General features: G+C 34.5%; 4 protein-coding genes across 4 annotated transcripts; 1 reads left to right on the forward strand and 3 right to left on the reverse strand.

Annotated features, from left to right (window-relative positions):
- Positions 1-1,685: 1,685 nt before the first annotated feature.
- On the forward strand, positions 1,686-2,405 carry LOC6638427 (probable phospholipid hydroperoxide glutathione peroxidase). The gene has a single exon (XM_002061459.3). The coding sequence runs from the start codon at positions 1,743-1,745 to the stop codon at positions 2,325-2,327; it is 585 nt and encodes a 194-aa protein (XP_002061495.1). The 5' UTR covers positions 1,686-1,742; the 3' UTR covers positions 2,328-2,405.
- An 11,825-nt stretch (positions 2,406-14,230) lies between these two features.
- On the reverse strand, positions 14,231-15,571 carry LOC111519028. Its single transcript, XM_023177634.2, has 6 exons — positions 15,349-15,571; positions 15,082-15,282; positions 14,893-14,977; positions 14,683-14,771; positions 14,424-14,618; positions 14,231-14,358 (listed from the first exon to the last, which is right to left on the reverse strand). Exons 1-6 carry the CDS (start codon positions 15,416-15,418, stop codon positions 14,264-14,266), a joined length of 735 nt encoding a protein of 244 aa, XP_023033402.1. The 5' UTR covers positions 15,419-15,571; the 3' UTR covers positions 14,231-14,263.
- Positions 15,572-16,944: 1,373 nt separating this feature from the next.
- Positions 16,945-17,692, reverse strand: LOC26528894. Its single transcript, XM_015179271.3, has 3 exons — positions 17,580-17,692; positions 17,307-17,510; positions 16,945-17,238 (listed from the first exon to the last, which is right to left on the reverse strand). Exons 1-3 carry the CDS (start codon positions 17,674-17,676, stop codon positions 17,021-17,023), a joined length of 519 nt encoding a protein of 172 aa, XP_015034757.1. The 5' UTR covers positions 17,677-17,692; the 3' UTR covers positions 16,945-17,020.
- Positions 17,693-17,818: 126 nt separating this feature from the next.
- On the reverse strand, positions 17,819-19,004 carry LOC111518873. Its single transcript, XM_023176934.2, has 3 exons — positions 18,885-19,004; positions 18,615-18,821; positions 17,819-18,550 (listed from the first exon to the last, which is right to left on the reverse strand). The coding sequence occupies exons 1-3, from the start codon at positions 18,979-18,981 to the stop codon at positions 18,333-18,335; spliced, it is 522 nt and encodes a 173-aa protein (XP_023032702.1). The 5' UTR covers positions 18,982-19,004; the 3' UTR covers positions 17,819-18,332.
- Between the last annotated feature and the right edge of the window lie 431 nt (positions 19,005-19,435).

Here is a 19,435-nt window from a genome sequence, read left to right on the forward strand (position 1 = left end):
TTAACTGTTGACTTGACTTGCTCTACATAGTTGCAGTTATTGGGTAAAAAACAAGAACAAAAAAAAAAAAAAATTGAAATCCAAATCAATTTCAGTCCAACGCTTTCCTCCCATTGATTTATGGCCATGTTTCACAAAACTGCACACACAAACACAGAGACTCACACTATACATAAGCGTTTGAGCCAAGTTTACCAAATTATATTTCAATTTTACACCGAAACAGAAAGCATATTAAACAGAGAAAGAGAGGGGGCAGAGAAAGATGTAGTAAAAGAGCAAGAGGAAAAGATGTTAAAAACTTTTTGACAATTGACTTAAAAAAGTTTTTCAAGCTGCCAGAAATTGACTGCCTTTTGTATACAAATAGGGCAAAATCAGGCCTGTAAAACAGAGCTTGCCTTTGGGCCAGGGCTCATTTAAGAGGCAAGAAAGAGAAAGAAACTCACACAGAGAAAGAAGTAGTGAGAGGGAGAGAGAAAGAGAGCACCCCATGAAAAAGCGGTATAGCTAACGGAAGTAAACACATAAAACGGAAATGAAAATTCAATTATTTCGTTACGATTGTTCAAGTTTTTCTCTTTTCACTCCCTCTTTTTTCGCTACTCTTCCATCTCTCTCTTCCCTCTCTCTTACTCACATTCTCTACTGCTGCTGCTTGTTTTTGTCGTGTGTGTGAATTGTTGCAGCGAAAAAGAAATAAATAAATAAATAAAAGTTTTCTGTAAAATTAAGTTAACGTACAGCCCGTTCATGCCACATGCAACTTTTGCTGCTGCTTTTCGGCCAAATTCAATTTTGAAATGCAATTTTTTTCCGCCCCTACTTTAATACCCTGTTTAATCTAGGGTGCCAGAATGCCAGAAATCAGTAATTTCAACTATATCAGAGTATATAAGGAGGGTCTACAAGATTATTAAACTCTTTGAGACAATTGTTTAGTCAAATTTAATTCGTTTCATATTTGAATAGTCTTCCAGTTTATACAACTTATCTCTATTGGACTCTCTAGTCGAATTTAAAATTTATATCGTTAATTTTCATGCTAGGCCTTTCATACATACGCCTTATGTGCCTGTACTTTTTAGTGTTTATTTTTAATATATTCAATTCTAACTTCGATACGCTAGATTAAATCATTTGAAATAACACCAAACCAATCTTAAAACAGATTTTTGTAATAATATTCACTTTTACAACTCTTTCATACTTCTCTTTCATATTCTCTTCTGTGTTGTCATTATTTTTGCTTCACTTTGTTATATGAAAAAATAGTCTCTTTAAACATCGTACAACGAACAATGTAACAATTAAGCGTGACAAAATAGTTTAAATTGAGATAAAGACAAATATCAGCTTAAACTTATACAATGCAATAAATAAAGAAAGTTAATTATAATCATAAATATGATTAATATTTCAATAATCAATCAATCTATTTATCCTTATGTCTTATATATTGTACCCAGTGTACATGTTTAATAATTTATGTCTTCTTTAAATGTAATCCCTTCCAGCTACTGATCTGACTTTTGTGATCCCTTTTCTTTCTTTCAAGGGTATCAACAATTCAGTCCCTAAAATTATTATAAAAAGTGTAGGTTTTTTTTTTTTGGCTTTTAACTAAATGCGAGATTTCACAGTCGCTTCATGGACAATTAGTCTCAGTGGGCAAAGCGATAGCACTCATTTGAGTTTCCTTCATTGTCACAGACAGTGGCTACGAATACAGGCAAACAAAAATGGATAAACTGGGCAAATTCTACGGCTTTGTGCTGACCCTAACTGTGACGGTAACTCTTGTGACTCATTGCAATTTACAGAGGAAACTGGTTGAGATGAATCGTGCGAGACAGTCGGTGTATGCATTAGCCGTATTGGATACCTTTGGTCGGACAGTGGAACTGAAGCGATATATGGGCCATGTGTTGCTTATTGTCAACATTGCCTCTCGTTGTGGACTCACCGACAAGCAATATGCTGGCCTAGCCCAGCTAAGGGAGACATACGAGGCCGATGGTCTACGTATACTCAATTTTCCATGCAATCAATTTGGTCAGCAAATGCCCGAATCAGATGGCAAAGCGATGATAGAACATTTGATTAAAAGAAATCTACAAATTGGTGATATCTTTGCCAAAATACATGTGAATGGGCCGCAGGCTAATCCACTCTATAGAAAGCTTGCTGGTCATAAGCCGATTGAATGGAATTTTGCAAAATTTCTTATAGATCACCATGGGTTGGTCTACAAGCGTTATGAGCCAACAACAGAGCCCAGTGAATTGGTTAAAGATATTGAATGGTTGTTGTTGGAAAGCATATGATAACTGCATATAGTGTATAAGAGACGAAGAACTGAGTAAACGAAAGGCGAAACAAACAAACAAACAAACACACACACACATCACAAGGCGTTATCATTTGGGGGATTGCGCTAGAATGCCCCGACTGACATGTTTCTCGGCTTTATTCTTGCTTGCTTCTTTTTTGCACCTCTCTCCTTTTGACATCTGTCATTTACAAATGCCAACTGAAAGAGATAGCAACTGCAACGGATAGAAAGAAAAAATACCGTCAGACATGGATAGCTGAGTGACCTTACTTTCATTTTTTTTTTTGCTCCTTTTACTCCTGCCAAAGCCAAAGCACAGAGAAAGTAAAAACAGAGAAATATGAATTTTTGAAATTGCAACTGTTAAAAGCCATATTCTGAACCTCCACCTCACCTCTCTCTCTCTCACTCTCTGTCTCGCTTTGAGTCATGAGAGGGGCAAACCGCAATGAAGCCTCAAAACTTGGCAACCAAAACCAACCTCTTGTTTGCCCATTTTGGTATGCTATTATAGAAAAACGTGCCTTCACTTCGTCGTGAATGTATGTGTGTGTGTGTGTGTGTCCTAGTGTGTGTTGACAGTAACCAAAATTGCCACAATTTGCGGCTGTGTACAATTTGGCCACGCATCAATCTGTGTGTGTGTGTATGTGTGAGTGTGAGCATGTTAACCGAAAAAAAGAAGAGAGAGTGACGAGAACCATTACAAACAAGCCAGACAATGTCGTCAAAAGGATGGCGCGTGCTGCAGAGCATTTCCGTTTCCGGTTACGCTTTTTACACTTAAAATGTTTTTTTTTTTTGCTTTCAATCACTTTTTTTTTTTTTTGCTGCCCCTGGCGTCAGTGTGTATATATTGTAGTTTTTCAAACTTTTGGAGTGGGGGTAGGAGTTTCCATTACATGTAATAACCTGCGCTCTTGTCAGCTCAGCTTTTTTTTTTCTTTAACAGACCAATTTAATTTTTCAACAGCAGCGACCCTTGAAAATTACATGATGATGTTCAATGGAATGGATGGCTGCTTGGTTGGTTGGTTGGTTGGAGGTGAGTTTTGTTAGTTGGCTTGGCATTTGTTTGGTTGCCTGAGTTGAAACTTAATTAACATTTGATTGATAAAGGTTACACACACACACACACACACTCGCACACTCAGTCTGCATGCAAATGAAAATTTTCAATGCCAGCGGCGCATTCTCCAGTGATTATTTATGCGTGTATTTGTGTCTGTATGTATGTGTGTGTGTGTGTGCGTGTTCGAAATTTTAATTAGTATTATAAATTATTGCCAACGGTGTAGTAATTAAATGTGTGCTGGGAAAGGGAGATAGCGATAGCGAGTTTTCCCAATTAAACTTGGGTATGTGTGTGACAGACAAGCTTGGCTTTTCCTTTACAACCCCCCCTCGCCACACTTCCACAAGTTTGTCACAATTTTCTTGTGTCTGGTCGAAATATACATACATATATCTGCAAATATTTCTCCTTTAAATTTGAATAAAAAAATCAGGCAAAATTTTAAGTGGCATTTTGCTATTTCGATTTGATTTTGCAGTCAATAGCCAATTGAATTTTTGAAGATTGAAGCCTTTTCCGCTTATTCCTAAACTAAGCTACTTAGGACACTTCCTTTCTCCTCTCTCTATCTGCCTTTCTCTCTCTCTGTCTGAATTTCATTTCTTGCCATTCACTAGCTGGCTTTTGTCACATATGCGTGTGGATGTGTGTGTGTGTGTGTGAGTGTGTTGCTGTGAAAATTGCATTTTCCTTATCACTTTTCCTACGCCATGCAAATGGCAAATGGCAGATGGCAAAGAGCGTGTAAAAGATACGCCAAGCTCAAAGAACTTGAGTGCCTGCAAGACAGAAGGAGAAAGAGAGTGAAAGAGAGATAGAGAGAGATATAGAGCTGGAAATGAAAGTATAAAAGACTTCAGAAGGGACTGAAGTATATAAACGAAAGAAATGGGAATTCAATTTGTCGACGCGTCGCTGTTGCCGTTGCCGTTGCCGTTGCCGTTCCTGTCGTCGTCCATCGTCAATTGCCAGTTGCCAGTGCATTATTCAATGGCTGGTCCAAGCGAAAGGTTGGGCACAAAAGATATATACATACATACGAATGTAACCAACTTCAAATTCGATTTCAATCATCATTTGACTCGCTTTATCATATTAAAAATTTATTGATATTCACCCAAAAGACCCATAAAATGCTTCAACACAAAATAAAAGCAAAACGCCAAGGCAAACATGAAGAAAATCCAAAAAAATATATATATATGTATATACATATACATATAAACGTCTAAGCCAGGCCAAGACAAGCCAAAGCGAAATACAGCAGTAGCAGAAGCAGCAACAAGAAGAAGGACGAACGGCAAAGGAAAATTCAATAAATTGCTTGGCTCGACATAAAATAATGCTGCATTATAGACTTTTGCCGCCTCAGGCAAAAACCGCCAAATGTCGCCCTAGAGAGGCCCAGTAACTACAACAACAAGAAGAAGAACAGCAACAACAACAATAAGCTAAAACATACGCCAACCTTGGTAGTCAATATAATTCTAGAACTTTTCTAAAATAAAAAGGTACATTGACTGTATTAAGCATTTTGGCTAGAGATAACAATTATTTGCCTTCTTATCTTCATTCAGTTTAGTATAGTGACTTTGGAAAAACCACAATATTGCTATTAATCGTAGATAAATTTTGAATTGAAATAAAAAGTTTTTAGAAACATTGGCCAAAGGCTACAAGAACTTAAAGCAGACTAAGTTAAGAAAGTCTCTCACACTCTGATTATCATATTCTAAGCCCCCTCTTAACTAATCACATGATTTTTAAGGCCATATTTAAAGGTTTTACTTTCTCATCTTGCTTATCACATTATATTCTGATATACGACAACACTTTTATAATTTTCATAATCAAAAAAATATATTCCTATAAAACTGAAACCAACTCGATCTGCTCAATTTTGATATTATTTTTGATAGCGTTCTTTCTTTTTGTAAGTCTTCCTGAACTAATTACACTTACACTTATTTCTATGTATTAATAACGAAGCAGGAAAGTCTTAAACTCAGTCTATTATCTTTCATCTTTGCATTATAATTGATTATTTCCAATTATATAATAAATTAATGAAAGTGAATAGAACTAAAAAATGTACATGCTGTTGTTGTTGCTGTTTCTGCATAAGTTTCTCATGCTCATACAATTAACATCATAACCCACTAAATATTCCATGTAAAGCGTTAATATAGTGAATTAAGTTAGTTCTATCTAGTTTGATATTCGCCAGCGTCATCTCACATAGTCATGGGTCCAATTAAATTGATTACCTTCTTTATTTGAGATTCCATTATTATATTTTGGCAAATAGACTTCAAAGTATTTTTTTTTTTGTTTATGCGTCTGGCAAATAATGGCTAGAGCATATAAACTTCGGCTTGGAATATCTCAATTCACAACTAAAGAGTCAAACTTTTATATACATACTTTTGTCTCTCTTTTTTTGGCATTTTTGCTGGTAATTCAAATTGTCGCCGACGAAACAATGACAATGACACCGCCGTTGTGCGCTGCCCTTCACGAATCGATTTCTATTTATGTTTTATGAGACGTAAAATGATTGAGCCAAACGGAAGGCGGCAATCGAAACGCACAACAAAACAAAACAGCAGAAAATCGAAGAGGAACTGAAAGCAAAAATTGGAAAGATGAAGATGAGCTAAAAAAGAAAAAAAAAAAAAAGGAGACAACGAAAAAATGAGAAATGAAGAGTATGAGAAGAAAGACAAGGGCACATTTATCGCCAAGGCAGACCGCATAAAATGCGGGACACACGCACATTTACGCCATAATTTTCCGTCCCCGATTCCCCCCTCGATTCAGTCGTTTGACAACAACGTCAAAGATAAAGGCGTATGCCATGTGGAAGGGATGGAGTTGTAATATCAGAGGACAGCCGATATCTGGAAAACGTTTGTGACGTAGACGCACTTTTTCTACGTACTCTTCTTGTCGGAGCATTTTATTTATCCGCTAAGTTTTTTTTTTTTTTGCCTTTACTTCGGGTTTTGTGTTTTTTTTTTTGGGCTCCCATTGTTGTGGGGAATGTATCTTGAAAAGTTGTTGTTGTCGGCTATCATCTTAAGTTGATGTGGTGTTAAGCAATGCGTTGTTGTTCTTGTTTCTGTTGTTGCTGCACTTGAAATGATGGACTGACAGCTATGCCAGAAAAGTGAGAGAATGATGGGCATAAGCACCGCCTCAAGTGTTAGATAGGGGCGCCGAAATGTAGGCAACACAAATTTTTTTTAAAGAGCAAAAACCAAATTTTATCTTGAATATAATTTTGCTTAATACATCTTAATTAATGCGGTTATCGATTCAACAAGAAATTCATTCAATATATACCATTGTAATGCTAATGACAAAATAATTGATCGAAAGGCAATATCTGCCTTTTGCTTTGGCCAATCTATATGTATGTATAATATATAATATGCGAAGCATTTCAATTTGCTAGACCAAAATGCCGCTAAGCGGCTTATGTCTCTTTCATTGTGTGTGTCATTGGTTGTGCACATGTGCGTGTGTGTGTGTGTGTGTGTTTGGCTAAGTGAATAAAAATCTTTGTGCACAATTCATTAAACGCAAATTATGCCCCAGAGATGGTCAGGAGGGAGATGAAGTTGCTGGCTGTTGCTTTTGTTGTTGTTATTTGTTTGCCAGGCACACGCAAGGCATACAAATTAAATATGAACTCACAAACACACACAAGCCAACACTCTTACATACACACACACACAAACGGACAGACAGATAGAAGACTGGCGAAAGGATTCAGCTATTCAAACACAAACACGCACACACACATATAAACACACTCGTATAGACTGAGCAGACAATGAACTCAAAAAGGTAATAAAGCGCACTTGCATCTAAACAAAAAGATTGAAGTAAGGGCCAGGCCAGCTGCTGCTACCGGCCTCCTTTGAGCCACTTTTCAGGCAGGAAATGGCCGGGCCATAGATAAATAAAAGTTGACAGCACAATTTATTGTCACACTTAGCGAACGAGCAAGCTGTAGGCATTGTTATGCAAAAAGAGAAAAACAAAGAGAACTCAAAAAAAAAAAACCAACACGAAAACCAAAGAAAAGAAAGCCCCGAAAAAAACATAACCAAAAATATCACGAAGTGGTACAACAATGGCACAACAACACTTTTCACATTGCGTATACGCAATGTGGGACTAGCAATTTGCATTGACGTCACGTGGCTCAATTGCAATTCTGAGCGTATTTCTCAACGTTGAATCGAACATCAACTGTTGCAGCTGCATACTGGCCACACACTAGTGCACATTTTACTTTAAGCTCGAAACTAAATTGCAAACATTTTAAAGCGTTTCTACATTTTGTTTTTTCCATTATTATGTGTTTATCAAAATAGAATTTTTGCTATTTTTTCAATCTCGCGTTTTGCTATTATGTAAATCGATTAAAGTGTTTCTATCTGCTTTGTAATAATAATATAAGGCTTAAAAACATTACTTTCCACGTGTATTTAAGCTACTATTAAGTAAGTAAGTCGTCTCGCCGACTTTGGTATAATAAGACCAGTTAAATGTATAGATTCTTCACAAGGTAGAACGTATATACCCATAACTTGACTATTTTCACTCCGATTTTAATACAATCTGCAGCTGATATTTATTTTTCGGATACTAAAATTAATTTACTGAGTGACAAACTTTTCTAACTTTTTTCAGGCCAAAACTCTTTATCTTATTAGTTGATACGTTTAGCTTCAATGTGCCGCATACGATTTCCATTTATTTTTCTTTAAATTGGATAGTGAGGATTGTTAGAAAAACTGTAAATATATTTTTCATATATTATATTTATAAAAACAATCTGCTAGATTTTTATTGATATCGTAAAAGACGTACTTTTTGCAGTTGTAAATAATTTTTTTGATTTTGAACAACAATCACAAATGGCTATCAACAGCGAAGCCTAAAAATATGCTAGCAATTTTTGTTCTTATTTAAATCCATTAAAAACGAAGTCTAGTGTCTATTAGCGTTGGAAACCTAGCGATAGTGAGCCAAAACGATAGTTTCGATCTTTTGTGAACAAAAATCCGATATATCCGACAGTGTTGTTTCTAAAAATTTGTGCATCTTTAAAGCATTTAATATTTCTGATATTTTATAGGGTAATTCATATAGAAATATCACTCAAAAATCAGTAAATTACCTATTTAACTAATGGCCACACTTAAGACAACTTAAAAAGTATTTAACAGAAAGTAATTAAGGTCTTAACATTAGTAATTTCATGTAACTATGTAAACTATATGTGCGTGAATTGATTAGTTTTAACTTTTTGGCGTGTACAACTTTACGATCCTCCTGCTCTCTGACAACTGAACTTTGCTGCTCTTGCAATCAATAATAAAAAAGAAATAGTTCGAAAGAAGGCAAGGACACTACCTACTAAGGAACTTCGGTTGATGTAATAATTGAGACAGAACATAATTAGAAAAAACTTTGGCTGATGCAGTAATTGATATGTTGTCGTCAGCCGAGGTGTTGCTCCTCGTTTTTTAATTCAAGCAAAGTTCTGCGTTAGCTGATTATAAGTCCAGCCTTGCAAAACATTCATGCAGACTTCATAGTTGTGGCAGAAAGGTATTAAATTTTTAAATTAGATTCGGTGTATTAAAATTTGTTGTTTTGAAAAGTTTTAGTACAAGTTCTTACAGTTGTCCTTTAGTATTGTAGGGGATTAACATTTTCGAGCGAATCCTTCAAATTAAAATATTGTCGAAGATCAACAATTTTTTGTTCTAAGCAAGTCTGCAATATTTCTTGATCAATTTGGAATAATGTTTACTGATTTTAAAGTGCTGCTAGTGGTTCTACGGAAGTACGAAATCAGCACTATTGGTTTTAGAGTGGCTGACGTTGAGGTGGTTGCATTTTATACATATGTGAATCCATATATTTAGTTAGCTATTGTTATTTGAAATTCTTCAATTCTTACATTTGGTCAAATCTTAAAGCTAAAATTGAAATTCCAATATTGTTCAGAGCGGACGCATGTATGTTAAAAGTATTGGGATTCTTTTTCATTGAAACAAGCAAGCAACAATAAATTTTGTAGCGCATACTTCAAACGTCAAATGCGGCAGCGATAAAAATTTCTTTATTGTGCCACAAACACACACACACACACACGCACGCACGCATACACACAAAAGAGAGAAGGGAAAAACAGACAGACAGAGAGAGAGAGAGAGACTGAGAAAAGCAGAGAGACTGAAAAGGAAAATTGCTTCAACATCATTGCATTCCCTTTCTTTTTTGGCTTTGACAGTTTTTGCAATTTATATTTATTTCAAGGGCTACGCATAAGCAACTTGGCCCCGTGCATAAATTAAGATAATCGCGTTTTAGTTTTGGCCTGTTTAACTGTCAGTTGCTGTGCTGCATAATTTATGGGGCAACAATACACACACAAACACACGCAGTGAAAGCTGTCCCATTCCCTTGATATTTAACACGGTAACCCATTGCCAATATGGCTTTAATTGAAACTCACTTTACGGGCGTATAAGCATCTACAAATGATTAGCCCAACAGCAACACCAGGCCAATCGGCAACTGGCAACAGGCTATGGTCTGGCTAAAATGGCCAACAAATGATGTAGTTGCTGTTGCTGTTGGCCGTAGCTCATCAATGTCACAACAATGAGCCATTTTGACAGGTTGCCATATTTTGCGTGGCGCCGTTTCCATGAAACAGTAGTGCCTGACATGGCTACGGATGATGTCAAGCTGTCCCAATAGAAGCATGAGTGTAGTCTCGATAACAAGTATTGTATCATCTAAAAGAGGGGTTCGCTCCCTGATCATCACCCTTACTGTCCACCACTGCCATCAACATGTCCGATGCCGTAGCCGAAGCCGAGGCCAGTTGCCTGCTAATGAATTAATGGCAATTGCTGCGTGTTGATTGAGTGCTCCTCCGCCTGCAAACAACTACACAACTAATCATAGGCGGCGGGTAGTCAAAGGAAAGAAGAGACTACAGACGCGCAGAGGGTGAGTGTGGTATAGAGTAAAGTGTTAACAGCGAATCAAATTTATATCAAATGAAGTTCTGACGAAACTTAAAGCTACATGAGGATAAAACAAACAATTTTATGTGAAATTGAAGTCTTTTATGAATGCCAGCTTTGTGAATGCTTAAAGATAGGTGAGAATCGGAAAACTGTGGGTAATGTAACCTGATTATTAATACAAAAACGTTTTGTTTTTTGCAAGTGATTGTAGAAGGAATTCTTCAAGGGACGAATAAATATCCACTGTATGAATATATTGTATATATATATATTGTTTATTTTTAATTACTACCATCTTCCTTAGTTTAATATTTTCTGATAAACAATTTTAGCATTTTATGTGCAAGATCTAAAAAACTAAATTTTCAACAATTTTCAATAAGTTTTGATAGTTTTGAATTCCTGTTCAAAAGCTATTGCTTGGATTGTCTATGCCTAATCTTTATTAAATAATTCTTTATTAATTAAACAAAAAAACACTGCCTAAATAGAAAATGAATTGCAAGACCAAAATAATGCATAAATATATTGTTAGAATTTATGCAATTTTTTTAAGCAAATCTGGAAAATGGAATTGGTGTTACTAGCTTTAAAATAATGACCTTGGCAAGGGTATTTCAACACAGGGGCAGAAAAGTCTGCCAAGTGATTTGGTATCCATAGGAATTTAGCCATAGTGCAAGTGAATGTCACATTTCAAAGTATTAAGTGAATGATTTTTGCTTTGTGGCCTATTTAAAGGATTTTCAGCGAGACTATTAACTTCCTTTCGTTTAGCCAAAAACCAAAATTGATGCCATGCAGATTATTTGCATAAGTATGTGTATGTGTATGTGTATTACTGCTGGCAGTAGAGTTAAGTCCATTGTGTTTAGGACTGGCACGTGCTACTCACATTTAAACACACATTGTGCCTTAGCCTTTGACCTTTGCAAGAAGAGAGAGAGTGAAAGCTATAGACCTTAGTGTATGTGTGTGGGAGAAGCTAAGACAGAGATTGACCCACAAAATGGGAATGGGAAAGCAACTAAGGCCGTCTGGTTATTATTTTAATGGCCCTTTTACTGTGTCGATTTGCAGTTGCTGTTGCTGTTATGACTGGCAATGACCAGGCCATGATTTTAATGCCACTTTAATATAATTTTTATGCTTAGCCATCTAAATACGTGCCCTATAACCATCCGAATACAAAATGCGACTTGGCTTTATTTCGAATCAATGATTTGACATATTTACTCTCATAAGCAATAACCAGAATAAAATCAACACAACGGCCATCTCACATTTCCAACACAAACACAAAAAAAAAAAATACAAAAAAATTATTGCCAAAATACATATAAATTGAGGCATGATTAAGCAAGTAGATCTCGAAGGCTGTTCTCAATTACAATTTCTAATATGCGAACATTGGGATTCACCTAAATTATAAATTTTATTTCTTTAATCGGGTTGAAGTCAAAAATTTATGATGATTAATGAAAGAAACCATTTAAAAAAAAAAACCAAAATTTATATCTTTATCGTAAATTACTCGACTATGAAGTATACAGGATGCAGTAAAGGAAAAATTGTGTAAAAGTAGATACATAAAACATTTTAAACTGATCATAATGTTGGGTTTCCAGGCGAATCAATGATAAAAACTTACAAAGTGTTTTTTTAAAGCAATATATTTATGTTATTAAATCAATTCATTATGTTTTTCCAACCATTATTACATCTCTGTGCAGTGTAGTGGCTTTGGTTTTAAGAAATTAAGAAATTCTGGACAAAAATATGTCTATTTTAGTTCGTAGGAAATTGCCACAATACCACAAGACCCCAAAAAAGCACAGACTTAGTGATAAGAGTACACTTTTTTCAAAGATTAGGATACGCTGAATTCGACTTTATTGACCACGTATTCAGACTTTCTCTGTCTTAAAAGATATCTATACTATGGGGGTTTTCCTGTTTCTGAATCTGTTATTTGTTTGCTCAAACCGTTTTGCATCTCATTCCATTCCATATATAAACAAGTTTAAGAGTTTATCTATCCCATTTACTTACCAATAAAGGTCTGAGACTTTTTGCCCTATAATACAAATATTAACTTTATAGGTGTTACGTTATGGATCAAACCACCATCGTACAGAATTCAAAATATTATAACTAATTGTAAGTGAAAAATATAAACATTTTAATCAACTCAACTCAAATTAAATTCTTGACATACTTACACAAAGATGTTGATAATAAAATGCTTAAAAATGGGATACCTGGTAAACCACAGAAAATGTAAACACTTAAACAACAGATTCGGATTCATCACATCAAATAAAAGAAAACTTTGGCTTAAAAATGACAATAATTACCATAGTAGATTCTTAATGACGCAAAGACTGTGTTTCTCCAACAATTCACAGACATGTTTCACCCATCTTTGTACATACTTGAATTTAGTTGAAATTTGTATATTTGCAATTTTTATTAGCGAGCTCCTTATTTGGTCATTCTTTTCAATTGAATATTTTGTTTCTATTCTTTGTTTTTTCACTCCACTGACCAAGAGTCGCCACCGAAATACAAACTCCAATTACCTTACGCCCCACTCTCCTGTTGTTGACCACTATTTGGTCATAATTTATACAATTCGTTTGTCACATTTCTTTGCATAATTTAAATTAAAGTCAAACATAAATTGGCCTTTTGTGCGTTTTTTGTATTTCTGTATTTTATTTTCTTTCTTTTTTTTTTGGTTTTGCTAATTAAATGCAGCCGTCTCTTCAAATGCAAATTTACAAAAGTTTTGGCGTAACTTTTCGAGTACCAAATGTGAAAAGAGAAATATTTTTAATTAAAATCATATGACATGAAGACGAAATGGCGGGGGATTGATGGAGCTTGTTAGTTAGAGTTGGTTTTATGCCAGTAATTAGCCAAGGGGAAAAGGTTTTCATCAAATCAATGTTGTTTGAGCGTTAACATTTGTTGGCCACAGGCTCATTACCAGTGTCTATAGGCTGAGAAAAAGTTAGTTTATTTTTCTCAACTAAACGTACATATTCATTATAGATGACGTACATCATGAGTGTCATTAGAACTGGATAAAAAATTATGTTGATATTAGAGTTTCACTAGATTTAAGCATTTTGCCATCACTTACCACTAATTCCCACCAAATAGACTATCATCCATGGTGTGTACTTGTAAGTATAATGCTCAATATACGACATATAATCATGGATTCCATAAAGAACGGCATAGACAAATAGCAAAGAAGTGCCTAACCATATGAGTAGAAATTCAGGTTTATGTATAATGTTATTCTTGAGAATGGCAAAACCGAGTAGGCCCGATGCCATCATTTCCATTAGTCTCACATGAGTTAGCAATGATGTTTGCACTGAGAGCAAAACAAAAAAAAATCAGTATAAAATAAATAATTCTTAATATAGTTTTCATACCTGCAGAGGGTAAATGCATTGTGGCCCATGCCAGCGTAATGGCCACAAGTCCAATAAATATATGAAATATACGAAAAATTTCAAACATTTCTATTGCACTTGCCATAAAGGTTAACAACAAACTGAATGTGTATTTAATACTAAGTAATTTATTAATACCTTAATCTTATCTAATACTGACAGGCAATTGAAATGAGAAATTAAAAATTATTTTGACACGCCATGATTAGAATTATAAAAATTATTAAAAGAATAAGTAATTTATAAATAAAATATTTTTGAAAAAATTTTTCAACATTAACTCGCACATAATTTATAAGTACTAATAATTCTCAGCAGATTAATTCTGTTCAGTATAAAAATTGTTTTCTTTTCGATTCTTTTCCAACTGAATATACGATTTATATACAATATACATAACAGCAGCTATCAAAACTGAAATGAGAAAAGTTATATAAGCATAAATAATATTGTTAATATAACATTCTTAAAAGTCTTACCATTAGCTGTTATGACAAAAAGCGTTGCACGGTCAATAGAGAAAAGGAGTATGTTAAAAAATGCATATGTGGCAAGAAACCAAAAAAATAAAATTGGTCCCAGGTGCCTAGGCTCGGCCAAGAAGATGCCAAACATTAATAATATTGACATGCCTAATACACAAACGCAACCAATATTACGAGACGAATTTTCATCTGAAAATTAGTACTTAATTAGTAATTATAATTAATATGACAAAGCATTTAATTGATATCTTACAATAAAAAGTGTTCGAAAAAGTTGAATATGCTAGAAAAAGAACCACCAGGGGGGCAACAGTGAGAACATGTTTTGGACTGTGTGATATGCTGGAATAAATTATAAAGTTTATATATTAATATATTGGTACAATTCATAAGTAAGCTAAAAAACTACAGCCGTTTGTGAATTTTTTAGAGAAATAGTTTGTTAATTAGTTTCTTTTCTTACCAAAATCGCCAACTAGATATTGTCGCCTCTTCTGTTAACTTTAAATATTCCTTGTATAAAATGTACATCATATATCCCAATATAACTGCAAGAGAAGATTTTTTGATTAATCGGTCTAAACGCTATTCGGAATTCTACTTGGATGAAAAGTAAACCGTTTCGAAGATGCCCAAGTCTAAATAAACTTACCATCAGCTATAATAGGGTACAGAATATAATCGTACTTTATCCATAAAGAACCGACCAGTGTTAAGAATAATACGGAAGCACTACCTAACCAAAAGAGCATTATTGACGATTTGTATTGGTTCTCGGCCTTCAGTATGCCATATAGTAATATTGCAGATGCTACCAACTCCAACCATCGAGAAATCACCAGTAATTCCGTATCTGAGGTATCATTGAAAGAATAAATGTTCATTGCAGAAGATATATAGATATATAGTCGATTCTTACCATGGTAGAAGAAATACGTGCCGAATCCTAGGCCTGAGGCTATGAACGGAATTGTTAAAATCGGCAACATTTTTCCACAAAAATTGAAAGCTAACTAAGCTAATTGTAAAAGTTGATAGGCAATATTGTGAAATTTAATGTTATTTGCTCTGTTCTTATCTTTGCCTCACTTATCGTTGGTTGCATACTCTTTCAATAGAAATTGTAATTGACTTGGAAGAGAGCCTTTAACGTTATCAACTTATGTATGTGAATGTGATAAGAGCATCTCGAAGATCGATTTGTTTGATTGGCGTGGCTATCTCATAGACATTTGAAGCCATTCATACCACTACTATTATTATTGTACATATATACATATCTCTATTCACATTACCTTATGAGGCTTATTTACGAAATGTTTATGCTTTATTTTATGAAATGACTTATAAGATCAATCTTTTACAAAATTCAAGTAAATAAATAAGGTTTTTTTTATTATTACTCTATCCAGCAGTAAATTTGTAACTCGAAAATTTAACGATTCATTCACTGCCCGAAAGGGTATTGTCAAACCGATCAAATGAGAATGGTTTTTTCGTTATTGAGTAGGGTTATGGGCGCCGGCTCTCATATCAGCGGGTAGTAGGGGAAACCCTACTATCAACACAGTTTTTCAATGTATATTTATAAAAATGTCACGTTACCCCTTGCTTTGCCCCTCACTCCCTCTCTCACTCTCTCTCTTTCACTTTTTATCTCTCTCTTTTCTTTTCTTTCCTTTCTATTCACTGTTTGATATTTATGCACATTTCGCTTGATATTGACGTGGTTTAACGAAAAACACATCTATCGATAATAAATATATATATATCATTATATACGTGTTCCAATCGAATAAACGGAAGCATATGGCACGTTTTGCACGTTATATGGAGAGGCTGAATCATTTCACTTTGCTTTGCCTCTTGGTTTCACATCCAATACTATGGGTCCAGCCAAGATCTCCTTCCGAATCTAACTCATAATATGCCCTTTATACAATCTGCATTATGCTAATTAGTTTATGCCAGAATATTAAAAGGAAATAAAACAAAAAGGTATTCGTAGTATAGCTTTTGCTCCGAAAAATGGAAATAAGAGCAGTCCAGCCATGGCTATCTCCAGTAGACAACATAATTCTAAACCATTTGGCCGATCTGTTTATATAAAAATGAATATATTGAAACTAACCAAAATATAATATTAAAATTATGTCAAACCAAGTGCTAGACAGGTAACCGGAAAGCTTATTTTGTTTTCGCATTAGTATAAATTTGTTCTAGGCCAATGTCAATGAGTAAAACAAATACACTTATCAATTTACAAAAACAAAGAACAATTGTTGGCTAACTACAATTATATAGCTTTTCGATCGATAACTTTTCATTTTATCTGCCTTTATTCCCTACTTAATTTTCTTGCACAATAATGAACATAATTTTATTATTAGGCATAGGATTTAAACGATTTAAATTTGGCAATTACCTTTCAGTATACTTTTTCAAAAGGCACTTGATTTTCGCTTTCTCACTTTGTCGGGAACTTTTCTATGTACTTTTTGATATTAATACAGAATTCGCTTGACACTGGCGCATTTATTGATTTTGATAAAGGCACAATCTAAATACGCAATACATATGTAATTAGATTTTTAATAAACAGAAGCATTTGGTATGTTTTGCTCTTCATATGGTGGAGGCTGAGTCATTTCACTTTGCTTTGCCTCTTTGGGTGTCACATCCACCGATTTTAGAGACAGTTGAAAACCCGGATTCCTTGGAAAAGAAGTATGAGTCCAGCCAAGGTCTGGCTCTGAATCCAACTCACAATATGCCCTGTATACGATGTACATCATGCCAACTAGTAAAACTGGAATGACAATATATATCGTATACATATACATATTTAAGAGCGTCGGTGTAAAAAAAATGCCGTACCTTCGGTTATAATAACATATATAACTTCGCCGACATATGCTTTATCAAGAACAAATAGGAGAACATGACAAAAGACAATTGTGGAAATTATCCATGTCAGTAGAATCGGTTTCTTATGCCTGTCTTCAGCTCCGTAAATTCCAAATAAGAGTAATCCAGACATGGTCAATTCCACAACCCGACTAACTTGTAGGGCATCTACAACTGTTCAAAAATTTTATACTCAAATTATCCAGAATATTGAATTTATTTCAAACATTGCTTGCTGCTTACTCCAATACTGTATGGCGAATGATCCCAGCGCCAGTCCAAAAGCCGCCACGGCGATCCCCGCCAAAATCAATTTTCCTTTATCCGCGTTAATATACATTTGTTCTCGATCAACGTCAATGAATAACTGAAAACTGAGTATCGATTGGCCAAACAAAGGGCAAGAGCTGGGCGACTGAAATTATCTTATCTGATGTGTATACAGACTGAACTGAAAAAGCTTAGATAAAGTGGTCGAGAATTTCGCATTTCTGCGGAAATCTCATTTGTTTATTACAAATGTAAACAAATTGTTTGAAAAAAGCTCAGAACGTCCAGCAGAGAGTTCGATGTGAATATATGTATGTATGTATATGCATATTTTTTGATCTTACTTATGTTATAACCATTAAATTCCATATTTGGAGACATATTTCAACTTATTGTAAAATGTTAAGGTTTTTTAAATGAATTAATCTTTATGAATTTATTGAGCATTAAGAAGTTAAGGTTTTTGGTTAATACGTAAATTGATTTTAATAACATGATGATAGCATCCACATGATAAATACAAACGTAGAAAACTGTTAAAAAAGAAATTTGTTTTGTTAATATGAATGTTTAGTTGATCATAAAAGCTTATATTGTCCGTTGTGGCTTATAATTATATGCAGAAATTATTAGTCTCCTTAAGTACAAAGTGTAAATACACTGAAATACGTGAAAATTCATAGATATTGTTATTAGTAAATACATTTTCCAATGCATTTTAAATTTCTAATATACAGGAGCGGTTGCTGTTTTTTGCTCGTCATATGGTGGAGGCTGAGTCATTTCACTTTGCTTTGCCTCTTTGGGACTCACATCCACCGATTTGAGAGATAATTGAAAAGCCGGATTCCTTGGTAAAGTAGTATGGGTCCAGCCAAAATCAGGTTCCGAATCCAATTCGCAATATGCCCTGTATACGATGTACATCATGCCAACTAGTAAAACTGGAATAACAATATACCATAAATATACATATACTTTATGGAAAACCACAGCTGAAGTGCCTACATTCAGATATAATAACATATATCACATCGCCGACAGTTGCTCTATCAAGAACAAGAAGAAGAATAAACGAATAGACAAGTGTGGCAATTATCCATGTCAGTAGAATCGGTTTCTTATGCCTGACTTCTGCTCCAAAAATTCCAAATAAGAGTAGTCCAGACATGGCCAACTCCAAAACCCGAGTAATTTGTAGGACATTTGTCTGAACTGTTTAAAAATTTTATACTAAAATTATCCAGAAAATTATTTAAAACATTGTTTGCTGCTTACCCCACCAAGACATGGCAAATGTTCCCAGTGCCAGTACAAAGGCCCCTACAGCGATCCCCGCCAAAATCAATTTTGCTTTGTCCGCGTTAATATACATTTGTTCTCGATCAACGTCAATGAATGACTGAAGAGTGTGTAAAGATCGACCAACTGAAATTACTTTCTCTGGTGTATAGATATGCTCATATAAAAAAGTTTAGATAAATTGCAGAGGTGTGAGAGAATTTTTCATTTCTACGTAAGTCGAAATTTTTAAGCAATTGTTTTAACAAATATTTATGCAACTTAATTGCACAAAATACTTACGGTTTTTCTGGTTAAAAGTGTTCATTACTATTACGAAAGCATGACAGTACTTAGAGTTATATTATTTTTTTGCTCTTCTTTTGTGATGGAAGCTTCCAGGACAAAAGTACATCTTTACCTTGCTATAATCGTAAAGGGTTAGATTTAGATCAATATATTATCCGAAAAATAATTAATAACAAAATGCGGTAAGACGGTATTATGTTGATGATAATCAGAAAAGAAATGTATTAAACAGCCGACTG

Source organism: Drosophila willistoni, assembly GCF_018902025.1.
Source record: "Drosophila willistoni isolate 14030-0811.24 chromosome 2L unlocalized genomic scaffold, UCI_dwil_1.1 Seg139, whole genome shotgun sequence".
Taxonomy (NCBI): domain Eukaryota; kingdom Metazoa; phylum Arthropoda; class Insecta; order Diptera; family Drosophilidae; genus Drosophila; species Drosophila willistoni.